This window comes from Danio rerio, chromosome 23, assembly GCF_052040795.2.
Source record: "Danio rerio strain M-AB ecotype USA chromosome 23, GRCz13ab, whole genome shotgun sequence".
In the NCBI taxonomy this organism is placed as follows: Eukaryota; Metazoa; Chordata; class Actinopteri; order Cypriniformes; family Danionidae; genus Danio; species Danio rerio.
This window is the reverse complement of record NC_141043.1, coordinates 8,013,378-8,039,088: the sequence shown is the minus strand read 5'-3', so window position 1 is coordinate 8,039,088 and position 25,711 is coordinate 8,013,378. Positions and strand designations below refer to the sequence as shown.

Genomic DNA, 25,711 nt, shown 5'->3' with positions numbered 1-25,711 from the left:
CGCAAGACTTACGTTTGGCGTGATGTGTTGCTATTTTCAGACAAGCGCAACCCTAATTTTCCCGTTTTGTGCCACATTGTTTAAATAGCAAATTTTGCTATTTTGAGGAACTAAAATAGACTGCGTAATAGACCAGCTGAAAGCTCATCTAAAATCCAGTGCAGAATTGTGCTGATGTACAGCAATACGCAAATCTCTTTATTTATGAAAATAAAAGGACTAAAATGTTACTAAAAATACTATTTTCTACAGAAATATAAAAACCACTGCCTTTATGACTTCATATCTGGGGGCTTTTTTCAGTTTATTCATGACATTATGCTTTTGTATAATGTTATTATTAGTAGTAGTAGTATTTATTATATGCATATTTATATTTTTTTTATAAAAACTAGTTTAGATTTGTCCACCTGTCGAGTTTTGGACCAAATAGGGCAGAGGACGTGTGTTCGGATATAACTCACAACTTCATTTATTTGTTTGCTGGAAAATAGAACTGAATTTACAAATAGTTTTGAAACAAATCTTTGCGCTTAACAAATAGAATTAGATATGTAGGCTGATGGATGTCTTCAGTGGAGTGTGTACAACACCGTTTCCTTATCTACGAAAGTATAGGAGTACAGTAAAAAAGTAAAAGTAAAGAGAAAGAGGCCAAATAGAGGAGACTCATTATTTATCCTCGTGCTGCAGATGCTCTGTTCAACTGTTTTTTTGGCTAGTGAAGTGTTCAGTTTTTCCACTTACAAAGTCCACCATGTAAATAGCAAATGCACCATGGCGTGACGCACTGACTCTTAAAGGGAATGGGAGATGAGACTCTGATTGGTTTAAAGCACGTTATTCTCAAAACACACCTATAACTGGTTAAGAGAATAAGCACAACCCTTTTAGATCATGCGCCAGGGCATAAACTGTATTTTTTCGTCCTTAAATTAGCAAAAGTGGATTTGGACTCGCCCTTAATGCTTTTGTGCCATGCGCATTAGACTTTGCACCTTGATCGTTAAAAAAGAGCCCTATTTCTTTACACAAAACTTTACATCTGATCTCTTTAAAGCTCCTTCAAAACCACAACACTGAAGAACACTGAAGTTCTTCTTCTGGGAGATGTTTGGTTCAGCATTTCTGCCAAAAAGTTAGTTCAGTATCCGATGTGTAGCGTAAGCGAATGTCAAATATTCAGCGAGGAACGTATCATTTGATCCAAACACCTCTTCTCTCTCTTTTCTTTTTCTGGTTTATCTAAAAGCTTACCTCAGCAAAAGAAGTGTAAGAGTGTGTCATACTTCTGTCAACCTGATGTCTAGAGTGCATTAGGGTATAATGTGATATCATGTTGAGTCATGATCAAATCGATGTTGATGATGATAAGCTCTGGAAAGTTTTACTTAACATTGATTAATCTGAGAGCCAATCACACAGCAGCAACATACCACAACAGCCAATCACTGTGCATTTATTCCAAACCATAAACTCTGATGCTGGACAGACAAATATAATCTTCCTGGCAAATATAAATCAATTTACAAATGTTTAAAAAATAGTAATAACTTTATTTTTTTATATAAAAATGTATATTGTGTGCCCTAGCTACACTGAAAAAAAGATGTCAGCAAAATTGTTGTAAACAATTTATATGTTTTGAATTTAAACCAGGCGACGCAGTGGCGCAGAAGGTAGTGCTGTCGCCTCACAGCAAGAAGCTCACTGGTTTGAGCCTCAGCTGGCTCAGTTGGCATTTCTGGGTAGAGTTTGCATGTTCTCCCTGCGTTCACGTGGGTTTCCTCTGGGTGCTCCAGTATTTCCCTACAATCCAAAGATATGAAGTACAGGTGAACTGAGTAGGTTAAATTGTCCATGGTGTATGAGAGTAAATGAGTGTGTCTGGATGTTTCCCAGAGATGGGTTTGTGGCTGGAAAGGCATCCGTTGCATTAAAAATCTGCAGTGGCGACCCCAGATTAATAAAGGGACTAGGCTGAAAAGAAAATGTATAAACGAATGAATGGATTTAAACCAACAAATTACATTTAATAATGTTGGGTGAAGCAGTGGCGCAGTAGGTAGTGCTGTCGCCTCACAGTAAGAAGGACGCTGGGTCGCTGGTTCAAACCTTGGCTCAGTTGGCATTTCTGTGAGGAGTTTGCATGTTCTCCCTGTGTTTGCGTGGGTTTCCTCTGGGTGCTCCGGTTCCCCCACAGTCCAAAGACATGCTGCAGGTGAATTGGGTTGGCTAAATTGTCCGTAATGTATGAGTGTATGAGAGTGATAGGCCCAGACGACAGGCCGACCGGAATGTGTAAAAAAGTCGTTATCATTTGGACAAGTTTAAATGGAGGACTTGTTCTAAAGAGCTGACCCCGGAACCATACGGGACTAAGGCCAAAGAAGAAGAAGAAGAAGAAATGACATTTAGTAATGTTCAACTTAATTTGTTTGTTTAAATTCAGCCCAAATAAATTATTTACCACCACTTAAAAAATAAGTAATTCCAATCAATCATCTCTAAAAAAAAAAATTCAGTGTAGCTGTTTAGTTATATTTTTACAATTTGCTTGTTTATCTACCTCTTTTAGCGTTAACCAGACACCGTGGACATTGAAAAAACAAGGCAAAACTGTTTAAAAGCATCTTTACAATAGTTTTATGTTAACATTTCTCACAGTTACATTGTTTTGTCACAGCTTTTTATTTTGAATTTATTTTATTGAGATAACATTTAAGGGCATATGTCTAATCTCTTCTTGTTAAGAAAACCTCTAACGTCTGTGGCTTCAGTCATTGTTGAGAAACTATTAAAAAAATGATATTATCAAACAATTAATCATGATAAATTGTATTACAAAATAAAGGTTTGTGTTTACATAATATACAATTAGTACTGTACTTATTTAAATACTTAACACTATTTATATATAAAATATTTTATATTCTAAAATAAATGAGAAAGAAATTTTTATATATTTTGGGTTTTTATGTGTTTATTTTAGTGCTGGGCGTGATTAATCTCATCCAAAATAAAAGTTTGTGTTGACATAACAGATGTGTGTGTACTGTGTATATTTATTATATATATATAATTGCACACATGCATGCGTATATTTGACAAAAAGTTTATCTATATTATTTTATTTATATTATTTATATACAAATTATATATTAATTTAAATGTCAATCTAACTAAATAGTTTTGTTTTTATGTATGCATATCACATACACATAATAAATATACTGTATATAATACACAGTCAAATATATTGTATCAAAAGAAACTTTTATTTGGATGTGATTAATTGCGATTAATCTTTGCCCAGCACTAGTTTAAATATACATATTTAATAAATATACACACATACAAAATAAATGCAAACTTTTACTTTGGATGCAGTTATTCACAATTAATAATTTATCAGCACCAATTAAATACATATTGTTATTGATTATTATGGGAGAGAGAAAAAAGAAGATGGAGATTACATTTTTGCCATATCGCCCAACTCTAGTGTGCCGTGACAGCTGGGCCTGCTCTCTTTCTCTCTCCTTTCACTCTCTTTTCTTCTCCTACACAAAGCCTATTAAGTATGCCAGTCACTTAAAGGCCCCCGAGCCTCCTGCGGCCACAGGCTCCACCCAAAAGTGTGGCAGCCCTTTGTGATTGTAATGAGGCAGCGAGTCGGGCCTGTGTTTACTCATCATCCAGCCATCCGGACAGGGGGGGAATGTGGTGTTTTTGGGGGTGGTGGAGAAGGACGTGTGATGGAGGAGGGAGGCAGACAGACTGTGGCTCTGTGCCCTCTGGCACCTCTGACCCTCCTCTGACTGGCGCTGGGGTGCAGATTCTGGGAGAGCCCATGACGGTCATGTAGGCTGGCATTCAGAGCACATTGGGGTTTGTGAGTGTGAATGAATGTGTGTGAGTGAAGGAGGAGGGGGGGTTTTGCAAAGCTTGAGGCGAAAAAAAAAGAAGTCAATTTTAGCCTGTAAGGGTTGGATTTGGGGGAAATAGACAATGGTGGACATGGAAGTTAAACAAAGAGTGGAGTTGTTGGTTTTTGGAAAGGGCAAGGACTCTTTGTGTATGTGTGTGTATGTGAGAGAACTCAATCATAAATAAGAATTATAAATATATATATATATATATATATATATATATATATATATATATATATATATATATATATATATATATATATATATATATATTTTTTTTTTTTTTTTTTTTTTTAAAGAAATTGTTTCATAACAAATATTTATTCTGAATTTAAAACTATCATGAATCTAAAAAAAATAAAAATAAAAACTAAATCCATCGTTAGCCAGCTAAGCTTGCAAGTTCCGTCTTTAAAAATATAGTTTAATGGTTGTTTCCCAAATGCATCCTTCCCAGCATACCCACCAGCCCCCCACCCCCTCTTGATCTATTCCTTTCCAACACTTCACCATCCACTTTGAATCATTTTGAAAGCTTAAAGTCGTCTTTCTCACATTTTATGTAGTTCAAAGTTGTTGTTTTTTTAATACAGTTCAGTTTTATATAACTTCAGACTGACAATTGTGCTCCCTTCTTAGTGCACTCCAAAACATGTATGCTATTTTGAACACAGGCATGGCTAGGGTGACTTTTCATTTATAAGCAAGATGTGTTACAGCTTGGAATGGTTTTAATTTAAAAAGGAGGCCTATCTGTTTTGTATGTATTCTACATTTCTGCAATCTTTTGAGTAAAATGTTAAAAATGGTAAAAGGTAATCTAAATTAAAAGTCAAATATAATTTTATAGACAACTATCTTTATTTGCCCATATATTTGATTTGTAAATGAGATTAGAAAGTTGTTTTGTGTTACATTTACAAGAGTAAAAAAAAAGTATTGACTATTCTCAGTATTTGTAAAAAAAAAACAATTAAAATAAATAAAAGGAAATGTCTTGTTTCACTTTAGTATGGAGAAAAAAAGACCATGACAAGCAAACAAGCTATTTGTTTTTTACAACATACTCATATTGGTTTAAAAGTAAGTAAATTAAACAATTGTTGAATTTTTTTTTTATTATATCAAAGCATCTGTTGTTTTCAGATCTATGGAAGTTGTACCCCACCCTCTTGAGTTATGGAAGTTACGGAACCTAACTTGGTTTGAATAATGGATCTCTGACCATTTAAGAAATATTTATTATTGCGTAGTTTATTTCCCAAACAGTGCATCATTCTTTGGTTGTTCAGCAAAAAGGTTATAGATGCTTGTTGCTCAGGGTTGTTATCTTTACATTTATATAACACTTCTTTCTATCACTAAAAAAGGAATGACATTTCATGTATTGTAGCCTTTTATGTGTGCCATTTTGCTCAACTGAAAATGAAAACCTTAAAAAAAAATACTTTCAAAAGTTGAAGTTTTTTAAAATTAATTCATTCTTGTCTCTGTTTAAATTACAAAAATGTAAATTTGTGGTTAAAAGTGTTCAGTGGGCATGAGCAAATACTTGAAAACAATGGTGTACAACAGGACTGTTCATTTGTAGATACATAATTGGCCTTGGAAAGTCACATCATCAATGACTGGCCTGGCATCCAGAACAGTGTTTTTAGTTTTCATGGATCCGTTTTGATAGAGTTGTCACTTATATACAAAAAAATGTCAAAAAAAGAAAAACTTTAGTGCAGTTTTGCCATCATTTAAACTGAAAACAGGAACAGTTTTTGATGAAGGATTCAAGTCACAGAAAAAAAAAAAAAAACTGTAGCACCATTAAAGCCATATACTGTAATGACTTCATTTTTCATGTACTGTACGAGCGGGCGCAGCCACTGGAATCTTTTTGGCTTGAGAGTTCTGCACTGTAAAAAAAAAAAATCAAGTCTGTTCAACAACAATAAAAAAAACATAATCCTTAATTCCTTTCACTTTTCTTGTTCACTGAACTTTTGAGAACATCAGCTGTACTGACTTGAAATTATTTGTCAGTAATACAAAAAAAAACATTTAGTTGGGTTAACATAAGATTATTAGTTTTCTGGAGAGGTCAACTACTCTTTAACAAAACTTTTTAAGTTGTGCCAACTGAACATTTTTTGTCTGCAAAACTGGAATGTCTGAAGTTGAGTGAACAAAAAAAAAAACTTGTGGAAATTGGTACTAAGAATTAATACATTATCATAACAAACAAACAAGTTCAAATGAAAAAAAACAGAAAGGCGTGCTTCACATGTGAAGCAATACAAAGCATTTTCCCCTGTCTGTCCTGCCATGTTTTGATCCTTGTTTTGTTTACCGTTATTGTTGTTTTGCCTCCTGTCCTGTTTCTAGTTCTTTGCCTAATAAATGTTTTGTTAACATTTGTCTGTTTTAGTTTCATTTTTTTCTTGTTGGTTTGTTCTGATAATGTTTTTTAATCCCACTCCCGCCGGGTTTTAGTCCTAACCTGACTGCTCCCGCTTATATTCAGAATTAGTTTTCCTGCCGCTGCCTGACCCGCCCTGTTTTCTACCCGCTGCGCCTGTTCCCAGGGGTGAACAAAACCAAAAACTACCCAGCACATAGATAGCACCAAGCTCTCTCTCTCATTCACACACACACACATAGACAGCAAGAAACAAGCTAAACACAGCATCACGCTCTCTCATTCACACATACATACGCGTGCTTGCTCGGGAGTTGGGAGCGATATTGTTAGACTGCCCGCTCCTGTTCAAATTACACCAGTTATCGACCTCTCTCACGCTTTGTTCGGAAATTTATTTTTGCGCCGCAAGAAATCTCGTTGGGCCCCGCAGACCTCTACTCAGAGGTGATATAAACGTGGAGTTGCTTATTGCTCTGGTGAACAATAATCATTTCTTCATTGCAAGAGCTGAGCTGCTGCTTGAACCATCCATAACAAGAAGCGTGTCAGCTTTGTCTTCTTCTGTGTTACAAGTGGGTGTCAGAAGCTTAAAGTTGTGTAGCGTCATCTAACGTCAAGGAGTGATTTTGCATACTCTTCTGCTCGACGCCAGTGAAAATCGCTTGGGTTTGAATCAGGATAAACGTCTTGAAAAACACTGGCGATAAACACAAATGCATCCCTGTGTGTACGACCCTTAAAGGGTCACAAAACACCAAAACACATTTTTGAGCCATTGACAGTCGTATATGTGTCCCACACTGCTAAAAACACTATTAGGACACATATATTTCACTAAAAAGTGCAAATTTGTATTTTGTGCGTTATTTCGAGCAAATTCGTACTTCCGGTTTAAAAACAAATGTTTGAAGCTGCGTCATGGCCATATTACTTCTCCGAGTGTGCTGCATTAATGCATGAGTAAGACTTGGTTCAAACCAATCAGTGTGCTCTATTGTGCAACTTCATTAATATTCATTAATGTTACAGTGTTCAGACAACACAATCTCGCGGCAATTCGTAACTTTTTCATTTAGTGGCTAATTCGTATGAATTCGTACGATCTAATTCGTACAATTTAGTACGATTTGCTTATCCCCCAATGACGGTTGGGGTTAGGGGTGGGGTCAGGTGTCACGCCTCCTTTTTAAAATCGTACCATTTCGTACGACTGAACTCGTACGAATTAGCCACTAAACTGGCAAAACGTAAAATACTTACGTTTTCTCGTGAGATCAGGCTGGTTCAGACGGCAGAGAGATGCCACGTTGTGTTGCCAAAACAAGCGTGCAGTGTTGCTTTTATAATTTGCTGCAGTGAAGGTTTTGTTTTCATTTTCTCTCTATGAGAGCGCAGCTGGACTCACATGTGGATCACAGTGCACGCGACGCGCGACAACAATACGTGCCTAAGGAACGTTGTTTACCCGAGAGCTTTTCTCATCTGCAAATGGTGAGATCCGGATTTGCTGCTCGTCTCCTCTTAATAAAGACTTGGCTCTAGTTGCTGGTGATTGTCTTGTCTCTACAGATTTGGTAAGTGAGCGACCAATGCTCTTTGTTTGTTTATTCAGAGGTAAAGTTAGTTTGTATCAAACTAAATATTACACCGAGTGTAAACATGTTAGCACCGCAACCAAACTATAACCGTCGTGTAGGATTTCCCCCGCATTTTGTGAACGGAATAGCACACACAGCTTTCTGACGCTACCTGCCGAGTGCATTTAAGTTTCAGGGAAATGTGGAGGGTTTTTTTTTTCTTTCATTCGCTGTGCGGTAACAAACATTGCATGAAAAATACACCCTTAGAGCAGTTCCTCGACTCAAATATCTCGTTTGTCACGAGGGGCATGAATGTAATTCCTGAATGAACGAGCCAAACTACAGTTAAGTCCACCATTCAACAATTTGTCAAATAATTTGATTACTGATGTCCATGTAAACCCAGTCACTTTCTTCCCTGTGTGTGTGTGTGTGTGTGTGTGTGTGTGTGTGTGTGTGTGTGTGTGTGTGTGTGTGTGTGTGTGTGTGTGTGTGTGTGTGTTGTGACTCTGAAAATCAGTGCGTGCCCAAATCGACACTCCCATATCATCCCTCTTTTGCTCCTCCGACACTGCCCCCTAAACAGAGCTGGAAAACACCCTGCTTAAACAAGGGGGTTTCATGACCCTGAAAAAAGGGGAAAAGTTTCAAAGTTCAAATCACAGAAAACCGTAGCACTATTAAACCCATAGACTGCATATAGGCAATGTTTAAACTACTCAAACCCGCAGACGCGATCCCTACATTTAATTGATCAGTCGTCTCACTGGAGCTCACTGTATCAACACACTCAGCATCAGACTGCAGTTCATCAGCATCATTTCCTGTTGTCAGCCTCAGCAGCTCTGAGTCATCCGTCCAGGCCCGTCACTCTCTCATACTCATGCACTTTCCGGGCTGTTCATGCATACGTTCACTTCTTTCTGCTCTTCTTTTTGTGCTGCCGCAGACAGCTGTAGGGCACATCACGGTTCAGCGGCGGTCTCTCCAACTCTCTCTCATGCGCAGCAATGATGTCGACAGGTCGGGGGGGTCACAGGCGAAGGGGTGCGCAGACCCTCCAAGCCCAAAAGGAGGGGGTCATGTAACGAATTCATAAGTGAAAGGGGGGGGAGGAGGCAGCCATGAAGTTAATAGGTCAATGAGTGTATGCCGTAGTACAGAATACAGCAGGGCGTCTGGTAGTCTGTGATAAAGAGAATCGGGCCTGCTCTTCCCTGCTCGGCCCTGCTCTCTTTTTTTTTTTTTTTAAGTGGGAGCCTCTCTTTGTCAGAAGGCAAATTTAATAAGCAGCAAATGCATTACATGTTCTCCGCCGCCCCCCTCGCCATGGCAACACGGAGCCGGGGCATGGAGATGGGCCTAGAGAGGACACGATTATCAGAGGAGCCATCTGCTAAAAGGAGAGCCCAGACCCTGCCAAACCCACTGGGGGACGTCCACACCCTTCACTCTCGCTGCTCATTTCCCTCTCGCTCCATTCAGACTCTGTTTTTCCAGGACGTTTGTTTGTTTTGAGCGAGCGGGTGCTTCACATTTAAAGGAGGTCGGAGAGGTATGCGTTAATGATGTAAGAGAGTGCAAGAAACCAGTCGGCGAATTAGGGAAGGGAGAATTCTTTTTTGGCCCAAAGGAGGAGTTGTAATTCCATTGAAAAACACATAATCCCTGCTCTCGGGCTGCTTTCTGTTTCCCACAGTTTTGCTGTGATTTAAAACATGGCTGTGAATTAACGCATGGGTTTACTCGCTCTTAATGCCTCGTGAAGATGAAATTCGGTCTGGGAGAGAAACGAGGGGCCACACAGAATGGGCTTTTCCCTAATAGCCGTGCTTAGAAACATTTAGGCCCATTGATGTGGCTGCTTCTGCCGGTACTTGGGGTTTTAGGTTTTTACTTTCTCAACTCATTGGTTGTCTAAATTGTAAAAAATATCTGTTAATTAACAGTTTCCGCATTTTTTGGGGGGATTCACAGGTGTTTTCCCTGTACTTTATGGCTGTGAATAGCATTATAGGACCTTGAGCTATGCTCTGTCGAATTTTGTGTAAAAACTTCAACTCTACAGTTTAACAAAGTGACTTTTATGGACATTTGAGGAGTTTGAAATAATATAAGCCCAACCCCAATTCTATTTTTGTACCCCTACCCCTTCCCCTTAGCCCTTGCAACCGAGGGTTAAGAAGACAGGCTTCAAAGTTTACCCCTAACAATTAGGACCTGCACACGTTATCATATGCCTTCGCGATCTCTTGCTTTATATGAGTTCAGATGATGGCGACTACTGTAGTGATTTCAGTTGTGTTATTTTTTGGTATTTATCTTCAGGAAAACACTGAAGCCATGTATTATGTTATGATAACGATCTAATGTGGCAATAAGATCGTAATAATACTGTGCATTTACACAGTGGCCATATTCATTGAACACACCAAAAACAACATTGAAGCAGACACTCTAAAAAGCCCATTACCAGCCACTAGACTTTTCTGACAGGGTATTCCAGTGTCATCGAGTGTCAGAATGTTGTGGTACTGCTGTACAGGAGGTATTATTAGGGATTATAGATCGCGAATAGATAATAAATAAATTTAGCGGTTTTTATTTTAGCGTTTTTTTTTTTTTTTAAAGCATAATGGTAAAATACGAACGCGGTTATAAATATATTAAAACATGTTTGTTTGTTGTAAAAATCCATAATAATGACAAAAAACACTAATTAGTGGATCTCCTTACTTCCGGGTGCAGCTGTGGCTGGTGTATTCGAGGAAATTTTTCCTACCCCTTGGTTTCGAGTGTGGTCCTGAAAAATCTTTGTTTGAAGGGGTGTATACCCCTTGCCCTTAGCCCTACGCCTTAAGCTAAAGAGAATTGAGACACCACTACCCCTTCATGGGCACTTGCAAAACGAGGGTTAGGGGTAAGGGGAAGGGCTAAGGGGTAGAATTAGGATTGGCCCATAATTTATACAAAATAATATATAGAGAAATAAGTCTGTACAAAGCGGTCATCATAATCTTAAATCCTTGGAAGATTTTATTATCTTGATTTTTAAAAATAGTATCGACATTTAAATGTGTTGATGAACGTATTATCTTTGTCAAATTACAAAAAACGAATTATGGCTTAGGGGTTGCAGTGGCGCAGTAGGTAGTGCTTTTTAGCCTCACAGCAAGAAAGTTCGAGCCTTGGCTGGGTCAGTTGGCGTTTCTGTGTGGAGTTTGCATGTTCTCCCTGCATTCGCATGAGTTTCCTCCGGGTGCTCCGGTTTCCCCCTCACAAAGACATGCGGTACAGGTGAATTAGGTAGGTTAAATTGTCCGTAATGTATGAGTGTGAATAAGTATGTGGGGATGTTTCCCAGAGATGGGTTGCAGCTGGAAGTGCATCCGCTGCGTCAAACTGTGCTGGATAAGTTGGCGGTTCATTCTGCTGTCGCGACTCTGATAAAGGGACTAAGCCAAAAAGAAAATGAATGAATGAATGAATTATCGCTAATGTGAGGTGTTTGCAATGCAGTGTCTATGGGGCTGAGAGCAAATTTGACATTATTCTCTCCTCTGACTCCTCTCATCAGTCTTACACATTTTTTTTTTACTTTTTCTGAGTCTTGATAACATCCTCTTGGAGTTTTTCTATAATTATTTCAGCAAATAGAGTTGTTAAAAATATTTGTTGTACTCTCCCATTCACTGCCCTCTAAGTTTGCCCAACCATGATGCTTTCCACTACTGAAAAAACACATAAATGTGAAAGGGGTCTACTACAAGGTTTTTATACTGAAATATACAACCCCAACCCAGACAATTTATCACTTTAAACGATTACAAATGCTAATAAAAGTCACTTTTTCAAAGTTTTTTCAAAGTTTAAATGGAAGAAAGCTTAAAGTCCCATAATGAAATTCAAAAGAATAAATAAACTAAAATGATGCTAATTTATGGATATTTTATCTGTATAGTGGATAAACATCAATGGTATTAAATGGTGCATTTCCCAAAAGCCTTCTTAGTCAATTGTGATTACAGTTTAATAATTCTGTCAAACAAATCTGTAGTTCCTATGAACATTCCGAGACAGCATTACAATCTTGTGTAGTTGGAACTACATCTCTACATCTTACCTGTGGTTAGAAACATATTTTCCTTCTAATATTTATTTATTTATTTGTTTATTTGACAGGGACAGTTTACATTAATTAGCATTGCTGCAAATACAACAGAATTAGCCTTTAAGTGTCATTTATAAGGGATTTGTAAAGCAGAAATAGTCCTCACTTTAGATTAGGTCACAAAACTGCATGAAGTTTTGTCCTAAAACTTTTGAACCACACCAATTCTTTTTAGGACAACTTAGATTTTTTTTTTTTAATTAACTTTGAATGTTGACTATTGTTGCACAATCTACATCTTGCATTATTCCATACACATTTTATCTAATAATAATAATTAACATAATAATAATAATAATAATAAAGCAAAATGGGGTGACAGGGTGGCGCAGTGGGTAGCACGATTGCCTCACGGCAAGAAGGTCACTAGTTTGAGCCTCTGCTGAGTCAGTTGGTGTTTCTATTCAGAATTTGCATGTTCTCCCTGTGTTGGCGTGGGTTTCCTCCGGGTGCTCCGGTTTCCCCCACAAGTCCAAATACATGTGCTTTGGGTGAATTGGGTAAGCTAAATTGTCCATAGTTATTGTGCGTAAATGAGTGTGTGTGGGTGTTTCCCAGTAATGGGTTGCAGCTGGAAGGGCATCCGCTGCGTAAAACATATGCAGGATAAATTGGCGGTTCATTCCGCTGTGCGACCCCTGATTAATAAAGGGACTAAGCCAAAAAAAAAAAAAACGATTGAACCATGAACCATTGATGTTCTGTTTGTCAGCAATAGTTTGTTATTTTGATCTTAATCCTTCTATTTAGCACAAATTATTACTCCTGAAATGCCTGAAAGCTGGTCATTTTCACCACAGTGTCATTTTTAGCACCATTCTGTGATCCAACATCATTTTGTTGCTGTTGTTTCATTCATGCTAAGATTAGTTTTTTCGTTTAAATGGGTATTTTTCTCATTTATCATTCAATTTAATTAATACATTGTTTTGTGTGTAATATTTGTACACTTTTTTGCACAACTTGACAATAAAACTATTTTGTTCGGCTAATGTACCTTCATTTTTATATATTTTTGTTTGTGTTAAATTGCATCATGAGTTCTTCAAAGACATTGTTGTCTCTCTTTAGTAAATAAGTACGCTAACTTAACTTTTAAACTTTATTATCCAACAGGGGTTCAGTTATTATTAATTGAAAATGTACATTTTTATATAGGAGATGCTTGGTATTGAGCCCAACTAAAACTTAAAAGCTTATTTTTGAGATGTCAACTTTAAATATGGAAGTTGTTTAGATTTGTAAAACCCAACAGTCAACTTTATCAAATCAAATGAGTAACTCAAAATTGACTAAAAGCTATTTTATAAGTTATAACTCAGTGCTGAAGGTAATGAGTCAATTAAATAGCTCATTACTTCAACTTAAATGGAGTAAGTTCACAGTACTCATATAAATTAGTTTAACTTAAATGGTTTGTAGCAATCGGTTTCCTCAAACGGTTTGAGTTGTCTTAACTTATTGGGTTTTACAGTACTCGGTTGGTTAAAGTTCTCTTCATTTATCGGGTTTTACTGTGCTCAAATTGCTTCATCTACTCAAATGGATTAAGTTCACAGTACTCATTAGGTTTAGTTTTTGAACTTGTTGCAAATGGTCTCCGCAAACGGTTTGAGTTACCTTCACTTATTGGGTTTTACAGTGTAGCTTTCAATATATAAAAGTTTGAAAGCTATTTATATTTTCACTTTCTTTACTTTTTTAGCAATAATCTTCCAGAATATTTATGAGAAATAGACATAAAAAGCAATTAGGGTATACAATAGTTTGTTAAATGTAATTTCTTTACTTCTTCACTCAAATATAAATCAATTAACTACATAAATATAATTTAGCAGCATAAATATATTTATTAAAGTACATGATTAAACTTGAATGTACTCAATTGAAATAAAAACAAACAATTAAAATTTATTTAATTTTGAGAAATGTTTGTTTATTATTTTATTCTGGTAAAGTTTTATAAAAATTGTTTTGTGTTTTTATGATGGACTCTCCTGGTGTTAGACAGAAACGCAGTGGTACTGTACAGAATTAAGAAATAAAAAAAAGATAATGTTTAAATGTGACTTTTATAATCAGAAAAAAAAATGTTGTTAAGAAACCCATTTTCTTCAAATATATTCACTCAGTACACTGCTTGTTTTTAATTTTTAAATGCATTGTTTATTTCTTGTACTATAATGTGCAATTCCTTGAATAATGCTTTTCCTGACAAGGTTGGTGAGTAATTGTTTGAATGTTTTACGTTGTTAAATGTCAGATTAAATGTCATCCGCAGATGAATGGAGAATGCTTAAAACTATTAATGTTGTGAGGGAGACATTTGTTATATGTGTGTGTGTGCTTGTGAGCGAGAGTGAGTGTATGCAATTGACATTGAAGCTATTTATTTACTTTGAAGCATAAAATTAGATCTATATTATTACTGATGACTTCACGCCATAAATAAAATGAAATATTTGTATAGAAAGAAAAAAATAGAATTCGTTTTTAATTATGCACATGCATAACTTACTTTAAATATGCACACATATCGCAGTAAAATTCACCAGAATTAGTCTACTTTAAAGTTTTGATATAGTGTGCATGTTTTTGTTTTGTTTTTGTTTTGTTTTTTCCCTTCTTTTCCTTCAGCATTGTTTGGAAACCTGCTGAAAGCGCCCAGCTGCCTGTAGCTTTTCTGTTGGCATTCTACAGGCTTTGTTGTAGAGAACTGAAGACAATTGTTTCGATTGGCCGAGACTTTTGCGGCGGTAGGGTAGAATTACCCTCATGCTGCCCTCTGATTAGCTGGCCGCGATTGTGACGTCAGTCTGCACCCCTCCTTCGCTCCTTTCAAAGAGAAGTTGTAGTAATTTTCTCCTCAACTTTTCCATTCAAGTTTACTTTCTCAGGACTTGCCTGACGCTTATGGGAAACTCGGAGCTGCAACTATGAAGCTGTGTGGCACTTTTTTAGGTCAGTTAAACCTCTCTATTTCCTATTTGACAATTAACTACCCGACGAACATGAATTAACAGGTGTTTTCAAAAGTTGTGTACACTGTTTAGTATTGTTCTTTTATTAGATTTGGCGCTGCATTTGTATTTATTACAGATAAATGGGCCGTGTTTGACAAAAATGTATCTGTATTTAAAACAAAAAGCTTTGAAAACTAAATCTCATAAGTGTGTGTCCTGTTTATGGGATACCGATCAGATTGCGCTTTGCTGTTGTGAGGCTACACTTTCCTGTCGCTTGAAGCTTGTGTTCAAAGCGTGTAGTATTGAAATCTATATATAGCACGTCAACACAAATCATCAGTTCCGTCTAGACCTTTTCTAAACTTCAGAGCTGTTGAAGTGGTTTTAGACAAAGGGCGGTTTGTTCCCCCGGGGACTGTGGCGGACACAATACCAGCCCAGAGGCGCTTTCAAACTTTCTTTCTGTTGTCGTCTGTCAGCTTGTTCCATCTGTCAAGGCTGTTCGCGGAGTTTGGGGCCCCTCAGGCCCGCTCTCTCAGCTGACTCCCTTATTCAATATTTATGCTATATTATATATGTTTCAGAAAAGGCATTGCTGTAAAGAATGTGTAGGTTTTTTTTAAGTTTATCTGCAACGCGAAAAGGCGGTTATAACAGAATATGTTGTTAAAACAGAAGAAACTGAACAATTTTAGGTGAGTTTTGATTGTTTTTAAAAAAAAAATTCACAACTGGCTTAATTATAGCCTATTTAAGATGCATATTTACATTAATCAAGCTGTGGTTACCGTTATAAACACTCGTGTTTATAACCATTTTTATAGCTGAACTAATGCCTTACATTTTGAAAATTGTCTGTGACACTTTTTGTACCACTTTTAAATGACTGTACATTCATTTTCAAGTGAAATTAATGCAGGCAGTGCACATAAATACATTGTCTGAATACGCTATAATATTGAACAACAGAATTTCCTACCGTATACTCTTAAGTGCTCTTTATTGGCATTGACGGTTCTAGGAAAAACCTTTCTTTAAAAATCCCAAACGTTTTCATTCATATTTAATTTACTAAATAATTAATTTATTTATTTATTTGTTTTAATTTAATTTTATATAAGGGGGAGTGGGGCTGGGGCTTGCGTGAAGATGGTTCTTCTTTGAAACCTTTATTTAAATGTTTAAAAGTTAGACAACTGAACTCTGATCAAAGATTTGCATGGGTTACTTGCAACTCGACTATTATTTCAGTTACTACTACTACTACTACTACTACTGCTGCTGATGCTTCTGCTACTACTATAACCAATCACAATTAGAATGAATTATTATTATTATTAAAACAAGTCACAACTGTAAAGTTTCGAGAAAGGAAGGCAGAAGTAGTTAAAGAAGGTGTCTTTTCCTCTGGGTTGCTGTCCATGGTACTGGGCCAAAGCGCTGTCTGGGGTCCTGAAGCTCAGTCTAGCGGAAATTTTACTTGTGTTACCTCTGTTTACTCTCACTGTTTACTCTTAAAGTTCGCAATGAGACTACCGAAGAAACAATCACGCGTGTCCCATTCTCGCTATTGTGAATCTCATTTGAGTGCTTCTGCCAAGGGAGTGTAACTTATTTTTAGGTGTGTATGATTTCTCTTCTGTCTTTTGTTTATTGGATTGTGTCTCGGTTAGTGAGGCAACTCAAATCATATTGATGCAGCGTGGACACTTCGTGATTGATTTCAGCTCCAATGCATAACAATGGGACAGCAAAAAAAGAGCCTGCCGCAAAGAGATAAGAACTTAATAGAATTTCTGAAAGGCGAAGGTTGGCTTTTTGAAAATTCCCCCCGTGCGCAGCATGGAGACAGCAGATAAAGAGTGGCATTTGTGGAGAATATTCTCAAATGGCTTGTAATGAATGGTTGTCATTTTCACTAATGGTTACAAAACAACAAAGCACAACAGCGGTGTGTGCAACATTTAGGAGTCATTCCAAGTTACATTGGACTGTGTTGAGCGAAGAAGACAGACCAGTGTTAAAATCCCTTTATTTTCTTTTGATTCAAAAGGGCGTGTGTTTATAAAATAAACCTCGCAGCGGACCAACGCAAATGACCCCACGATAAAAATAAAAGACTGTGTTAAAAGCAAAACTTTGCATTTATTGTTGTAGCTTGTAATAGTTGTCCTAATCCATACCTTGCCAAAAGTATAATGCACTATTATTTTTTCACCAGTGAAGTATTGCTCATAAAAAAGTGTGTTGTGTGAATCACTGGACAGTACCATTCGAGGGATGTCGGGAGGGAGGGTTCAAATAACACCAGCGACATATGCATGCTTTTGTGCAATATTAAAGATTAATCACTGGGCGTAAAATAAGCAGCTTACACTATTTGAATTTAAAGTAACAGTGACCCCGACGCGCACTCCTAACTCAGAGATGTATTTGATGTTTTAAACACGCTTGTGATACTTATCCGCCAGCGTTTTACTGTCAATCTTGAAAACAAAGCCACAGAGCAACTTTTGTATTTCTTTTGAAAAGCGTTACTGGTTTAGAAGCCTCTGCTACATCAATAATGTTTTCAATCAACAGCATGACTAACTCAGAAACCATATAGAGCAAGCCACTGAGGAACCTTTTTGATTATCATGTTTCTGGCACAAAGGAGAACTTGTATAAATCCCCTGTATGTGCGTGGGTGTGGGTGTTGGAGAGAGGGAGAGGGCGAGCTATCATGTGTGTGCGCGAGCGCGCGCGTGTGTGTGTGTGTGCACTGAGAAAGACAGAGTATGAAATAGAGTGTGCATGGCTGTACACATGCCCGCTGAGTTATTGCGGGGGGATATTCAAAGCCCAGCCCATCGATGTTGTAGGTTTTACTACAGCTTTCGTGATGTCATGGCAAAGGGCGGAGGGAGGAGGTGGGGGACAATGGCTCATGAGGGAAAGGTAAGTCAATATTACGTTTTCTCGCTGACAAAGGCAAATGAAGCCATGTTTTTGCTTACAAACAAGTAGCGTTCATACCGCCCCGTTCTGGATCCTCGCTCGTCCGTAGCACCACCAGCGAACAGCCGATCCTCATCCCCGCTTGTCACCGAATCTATCGGGATACTCCTGAAGAAGTAGTTTAGTTTTCTTTTAGAAAAATCTATAAATGGGATATTTTACCCTAAAGTGTCTTACAGCGTACTGAAAAGACGACGAAGACGAGTGAAGCGTCTGCAGGAGAAGCTTTCAGGATTATTGTTGTTTTCACTCAGGTAATACCGATTCATTTGGATTTGTTCAGCCTTATGTTGTGAAATATAAACAGTTTTGATTGTTTTTGTTTATTATCACGAAATGGTGATCTTTAGTCCGCGATGCTAATCTTTAGATTAAGACTCATGGTTTGAGTTGCTGGAAGGTTTCACGAATGTTTCATGTTGTGTTATTATAATACTGAAGGATCTGTATCTAGATCTTCCCATTCTGAGATGCCCTAGAGATCAAGGTTAATGGGTTTTACGTTAAAGGGTGTCGTTTTAATTTCGTTTTTACTTCTCATCGCGCTTGGTGATTGATTTTTGTAGTCTTCGGAGTGTGAGGTTTGCTGGACTGTTTCGGAAAGGATAGTGCGAGTGTGTGTGTCCATGCTTGATTGCTAGAAGAGGCTCCAGCGGAGAGTGTGTGGAGTTGACATGGAAAAAGTGATGGAGAAAAGAGTCAGATATGGCGCTCTTGTGGCCACGAACGCAGCGGTGCCTTATTTATCTTCTCACTTTGGCACGGAAATCATGCGTGCGTTTGATCCTCGAGATGAATCGGGAACGCCGTTTCAATATTACGCTGCCTTCTTATTCTCGCGCATTAAATGCTGATTAATGCGCGCGGCGTGCGTTAGTCAAAACTGTTTATTCCTTAATCCACTTCATCGCTTTTATTCGCGTATGCTGTGTGCTTGTGTGTTTACAACTCATCCGTTTGTTGGACTCGGCTCTGTAAGTGCTCGCTGTCATGTAGTTGTATAAAATCTCCATCTTTTGGCACACATACGGAGTTGCATCCATATGGCTCTGTGTAATTAAGGTCGAACAATGGGCGTAGCGCAGGACTCCCGGCCGAGTGCACGAATGGCGTGGAAGAAGAAGAAGGAGGGGTGGCCATTTGATTTTCTGCAGCAGAAAACAGAGTGGAGAGATGCTCTCTTTAAATGTCAACCGCCCCTGGTGAGATGCGCAGAAGAAAAGTCATGAGAGTTGAAGCAATAACGCCCATCCTCTGCATTCGTCCCCCCGCCCCTGTTCATATCTAATGAGTGATTAGTGCGTACGTGTGTCTTATTGCTCAGTATTCCGGAGCTAATGTGTTAGACATCTACTATTGTATGAAGTATAATATCAAAGCACCTGCAACCAAGATGGTGGACGAAGTGAACGTGAATGTGTTTTATCTGAGAGCCGGTGATCGTGTAATCACAGTCAACCTAAATATTAATATATTCATTCAAATTGCAGTGTTATTTTTGTTATGCATTATTGTTAGTGTTTTATATAAATGTTTTAAAGATAAGTGTTGAATCTCTTTGAGCTAAATCCCTCGTGCTATTGCAAAAGTAAGAGGAGTTTGTGAGCTTTAAGTGTGACTTCTTACTTCAGAACTTCTTACAGTCTGAGTCTTCTGGCTCTGTGACAGCCAGCGCTTCCACTATCAGTGGTTAGAGGAGAGCTGAAGTGCTGTAACACAGGGTGAGGTGTTACTCCATCAGTTCAAACCATTAAAAATAGTTACTGGGGTGAAATCGACAATATACACGAGCATCATTGTCATGAGGCGATTATTATACAACATATTTTCCAGGCAAAACTATAAAAAAAACACAAGATTTAAAAAAAATACGATTTTGTTAGTCGAAATGTTGTTTTCACAACAAGTTATTCTGTTTACTTTAGCATTGCTCACAATTAACATTACAGAGCAAACTTAGAGGCTTGGAACTCTTTCCATCATACTTATAATGAACCTAAAAGATAGACGCATGTGGGCCACACATGGAGAGTGACCGTCACCCAATTTTACGCACTCCTATATTTGTTTTCAGTTTAATTTGAAATTATGATCAAATATTTTCCAGTGTGAATTAGCATGTTTATAACGAAATGAGGTGTCATTAAAAAGTTTGTTTCACCGAACTTTGAACATTTTAAAGCATTAGATTTGTAAGTGCTACGACGTGGCTTGGTGCTTGTCATAAGTTTTAGGACTATAGCTGATAAGTGTGGAAATAATATACAGCGTAATAGTTTGAGGTACATAGTAAGAATGGTAACACCACTTCTCAATCTCTCCACACATTGCAGATAAATATTGCTGCTAATGTTGTGTCGGTAGCCCACCGCGTTTTAGCGACATCCACTTGTCATGATATTCCAACACAGTGAAGGTCACCTGAGCGCAACATTGATTCATGGAGTCGTTTATTTTATCTCGCTCGCCTAGGAACTGGTTTTGGTAATAACTTCACAAGATCCTATCTATCTGTTTGCGGAAATTGCGCAGAATTGCGCAGTCGTCAGGAACCTCCAGAGTTTAATAAAAGCAGATGCTGCTGCTATCTGTGCGATGAGGGGAATCCTTGCAAGTTTTTCCAATTATTTCTGAGCCGTGTTAATATATGACCGAACAATGTGCTCAGCCTTATACTCAAATGAGACTATAGAGGATCATCTGGTGCATGCAGACGCTCTTTTCACCCGACTCATGAAATCTGGGTCTTTACAGATCGCCGTTTAATCTTATCCGAGGATTAATTCCTATCATATTCAAGCAGGGTTGTTTGCAATACACTAACGTCAACGTTCATTTTGCTTGTCCAATGGCGCTAAACGCTCGCTTGTTTATCGCTCAGTCCATAAGACAGGAAACTAGTGATAGAAAAGTGGTGGAAAAAATAAATAAAGATGCAGCGCTGCAGCAGGTGCCGCGGGTTCGCCGAAGAGGAGAGAGTAATAAACATGTGGAATGGAGCAGCTGGGCCAAATTGCGCTCTTCTCATTCAAAGCACAGCAGAAAGCCACGCCACCAGGGCTGAGGGTCAGGGTCGCCCCTATCATTAGTGAAGAAAGGTGCCATTTAGAGCAGCCTTTAAGCCTTGAAACACTGAATTGCAGGCAGTTGAATTGATCGGTGATTTAAAATGCATGTTTGTGATGTTTTAGAAGTGCGCTACAAGCGCGCTATTGTTTGTTTACCCTGAGTTTTTATTCGTTGTAGCTGTGTTTCCATCGGCGTTTTAAGGACAGTTCCTAGTTTAAAATTTAGTTCACTTGAGTTTTTTTTTTCCAAAAGCGTAACACATTTCCTACTTTTAAATACTCTTACTGAGTCGTGCACTGCAAATGCGCCTGGTGGCGGTGTTTCGTTCGATGTTTTAAACAAATCTTTTAATAATAATTCTCTGCACTCCCCTGCGCTGATTCACATTGATTCACTTGATGTTTTCACTTTTGAAACAAGTCACGTTCCTCATTTTAAAGAAGTCGTGACATTGATTAAAAAAATCATTTTAATGTGTTCCTTAATGTTCACTTATAATAAAACGATTAAGTCACAGTCAGTTATACTCGTCTCCTAGTTCACCCAAAAATTAAAGTCTGCTCATTATTTACTCTGCCTCAAGTGGTTATACTTTTTTTGTTTCATTCTTCTGTTTAACACAAAAGATATTCTTAAGAAAACTAAAAAAACATGTAGCCGTCGACATCCTTAAAATCAAATACTCAATCGTTGATAAAGTCAATGATTGCAGATTTTCAGCTTTCTTCGGAAAAATCAAACAGGTTTGGAAAAAATAAATGAAGAGTAAATTATGACACAATTTTTGTTTTTTGGGGGTGTTCTATCCTTTTTTTGTGGTTACAGTTACAAGTTTGCATCTTCTGTTGAACTCAAAGATAGTGATAATAGCCAATGACAGGGAAAAATAAGTCAGTGGCTAGTGGTTTCAAGCATTGTTCAAAGTATCTTCTTTTTTTTTCGAAAGTAAAAAACTTAAACAAGTTTGGAATAAGAGTTATTATTATTATTATTATTATTATTATTATTATTATTATTATTATTTGCAATCTTTTTAATCAGTAAATGGCTTTTGAATTGACTGCCTAATGTCATTTCATAGGAAATTGTAACAACACATTGCTTTTGCACAAGGTTTGGCAGCATTTACTATATAAAACTTTAGATCATATAGTTTATAAATTGATTATTTACTGTTTGAGATCTTGCCAGTACACAGTGGCTCCTTTCTTTCAATCTGCAGTCAAATTCTCTAAAAAACAAACAACATATAATCTTCTTCCATATAATTGCCAAGATATGTCTTTGTGATAGCACTTTCAGTCTAACATGTCTATTTTGAGAGCTTGATAAAATAATTGCTTTCTTTATGCATAACAAGATGTTTAAAGCTATGACATTTTGAGGATGTTTTATTGGTACAAAGGGCTCTTATATATGAGAATATATGTGATTTCTCATCTCATGATCCTTTCAAAGTATTAAAGTGTTAATCCTGTGTCCTGTGCTCCAGCCATCATTGTTTGTTTGTAAGTTTTTTGGATGGCTGTGTTTGGTTTTGTGTTTTAAAAAGAAACTTTCAAAAAAAACTTCTTGTTCTCTTGTATGTGCTGATTTACATTTAGCCTTCTGTTGCAAAATCCCAATGGACTTCCTTCTTTTAAAGTTGAGTGTTTGGACTAATCTTGAAAGATTTTTTTCTCGTTCTCATCCATTTCTTGATTTATATTAAGAACTTTAAAGATTCTCTGTTTTGAAGCACTTAAACAATTTTCTATTTTGATTTGGAAAGGCAAAAAAAAAAGAAAAAAAAAACGTGGATGGAATATCCTAAACAAACACAAGTTTCTTTTGAGTCTGAATGAACTACCTTTACTTCATTAATCGTGACTTGAACTAATTCTTGAAAACATTTAACAATTGTAAGTCTTATGAACAAATTTTCTTCCTTTTCTTAATATCTGTTGCATGATCCATTGACGAATGCACTCATTTAAAGTTTGTTGCCATCTACTGGCGTAACTGAAATCTACAAACGCAGTCACTCAAATCAATTTCGAATTAAGTTGCTGTAATGAATCGGCTTTCGCATAATGGCATAAGTACATCTTAACAGGTGTTTCCATACAGCACTTTTGAGCAGGAAATTTGAACATTGATAGTTAACCTCTTAACTTGTCCATAACCTTGAGAGTGTTTCAGTGTATTTAAGAATGCCAGACAAAAGCAGATTCTGCCATTGCTCCTTTAACGCAGAGTCACTCTCGAGTGGGCCTCTTTCTGCTGCTCATGGTTGTCATGGCGTTTTCCGAGGTGCGTCATAAAGAAAAACAGAGTGCCTGTAGCTCTCAAAGGCACTTTGACTTGTTTTGACATAAAAGAGAGTCTAATTTTATTACTGGCTGCTGATTTTTAGGCACAAGTCAAGGTTTATACAATAATAATACAATGCACCACAAATGTTAAAAGGATAGTTCACCCCAAAATAAACATTGACTTTACCATTCACTTGCCTTCGAAAGGTTTCAAACGTTTCTTATTTCTGCTGAAGATATTCTGAAGTTAGTTGGAAACTGGTAGGCTTTGAAATCCATAGTAGAGAGGTTTCCAACATGCTTCAAAATACTTTTTTTTTCCTGTTCAGCAGGAGAAAGAAACTTAAAGGAACGCTGTTTTCCACACGACTCTGCCACAGTTCAATAGTTGAGTTTTACCATTTTTTAATCCATTCAGCTGATCTATGGATCTGGCAGGAACACTTTTAGCTTAGCTTAGCTTAGCTTAGCTTATAGTGTCCAGAAAAAGAGCAACTTTTTTATTCTGAGTCTGTCTTAGTACACAAAGTAAGTACAGAAGAGTCAAGCGTAAATCATACCTGTCAACATTGGGATGTGAAAATAAGGGATATACCCACCATAATAAGGGACATCCCCCCCACCTCCGCCCTCTTTTAAAAAATCCCCAAATTACTAAATATGCTCATTTGGAGCTTTTTCATTGCAAATAAACAGCTAAATGGTCAGTAATATGTTTTATTATTATTATTATTTACAAAAGAAAAAAATAAATATATAAATTAGCAGCAAATACATTAGCAAATAGTTCAGCTTATTAAAATGAATGGCTGTTATACTGAAATTGAATCAAGCTATTAAATCTCATTAGCCGTTTTTTCACTGTATAACTTACACATTCTGATAAAAGAGCAACCAATGAATCTCTCATTAATTAAGATTTTTTTTTGTTTGATTACATTAAATAAGAGGTGTCACTTTAAAAGGGCACACATCTAACATTATAATGAAAGCATTCGACTGGTTTCCTAACATTTTATGCTCATTTAAGATTAAATCAGTTGTGTTTGAAAAAAAAAAAACACCAAGATCGACATCTTTAGATATTATTATTAATTATGTGTATATGTCTGTTTAAACATGCACCCAAAAGCCAGACTTTTGCTCTGCTTTAAATCGCGTGTACAGAATCTGTTTGGGAAACAGCGTGTGTTTATCACTATGGAGCGCGTCAGCTGACAGTCATGCACCATTATATGACTGTTTTGAGAATTGCAGATGAAGGGGAGACGGCACCTGTAATGAAAAGGAAGGGGAATCCTGCCGTTTTTATATTCATTTCAAAGTGTTTTCGTGCCTAAACAAAGCGAAAGCACAGAACAGACTCACATTTATGAGCAAGGGGCGGCCCCTGGTGGTTTGGCGGTATGAGTTGTGTATAGTGAGGGTCAGCTCTTTAATGTTTCTTGCCACCCTTCAGAGAAACACTGAAAATACGAAAGAAATACGGGAAAATACCTTTCCAGGATGATAGCAGGATAGAACTGTAAAATACGGGAGAATCCCGGGAAAAACAGGAGTGTTGACAGGTATGGCTCAAATAGGAAAATTATCAAAACTCTTCTGATCTGATTTAATGATCTATAAGCTTAGTTAAAAGTGCTCCAACCAGAACCAGAGATTGACTGAATGGATTTTAAAATGGTAAAACTGAACTGTTTAACATAGGAGAGTTGTGAAATTAGCCTATTTTTAGTACAGGGTATATCTAAGAATCCTTTAGGCAATTTCAATTTATTTTTAGGACTTTTTAAAGACCTTCTCAGAATACTTTAATACCTCATCGCCACTTTAAGTTCTAATCAGTATCAAGCCTTTAACTTAATAAACAGTGGTTAATAAACAGTTGTAGTTAAATAAATGAACGAAGCACAGCCATGCAACAGAACTCAGATAAGCTTAGAAGAAACAAAGCTTGAAAGAATAAATCATGCGGTTGTTTTCAGCAACAGGCGTCAGCCACTGTTTAAACTCGTCTTACTCCAACCAGGAGTACGCAAGCTTACATTTTGCTATTTTGGCGTCTGTTTCTCCATATGGTTTTGCTACATGTAGAGAGTGTCACATCACCTTCTTGCGATTGTCGCAAATTACGTGACATCACCCGGATGGAGGAGCTTGGCTGGACGAGCCCTGGCCCAAACCAATCGCGTGGATTGAGCATGCCGTTGTTAATATTAGGAGGAAAATAAATATATTTACGCTTTTTTGGAGTCAAACACTTTGGATGATGCTTGAACAAAATTT

General features: G+C 37.3%; 1 protein-coding gene across 26 annotated transcripts in view; it reads left to right on the top strand.

Moving 5' to 3' along the window:
- The window catches only part of myt1b (myelin transcription factor 1b), a 211,324-nt gene that overhangs the window by 131,127 nt on the left and 54,486 nt on the right, over positions 1-25,711 (top strand). For 5 of the 26 annotated variants that reach the window (XR_015523186.1, XM_087306581.1, XM_087306583.1 and 2 more), the window contains exon 1: positions 17,838-18,002. The exons of 14 other annotated variants lie outside the window; for them this stretch is intronic. Coding sequence is in view for 3 of the 12 variants with exons in the window: in XM_087306573.1 (XP_087162699.1) it covers positions 15,033-15,057 (25 nt within the window). In the remaining 9 variants the exon portion in view is untranslated. 7 more of the 26 variants (XM_087306582.1, XM_087306579.1, XM_087306577.1 and 4 more) reach the window with 2 other exon arrangements.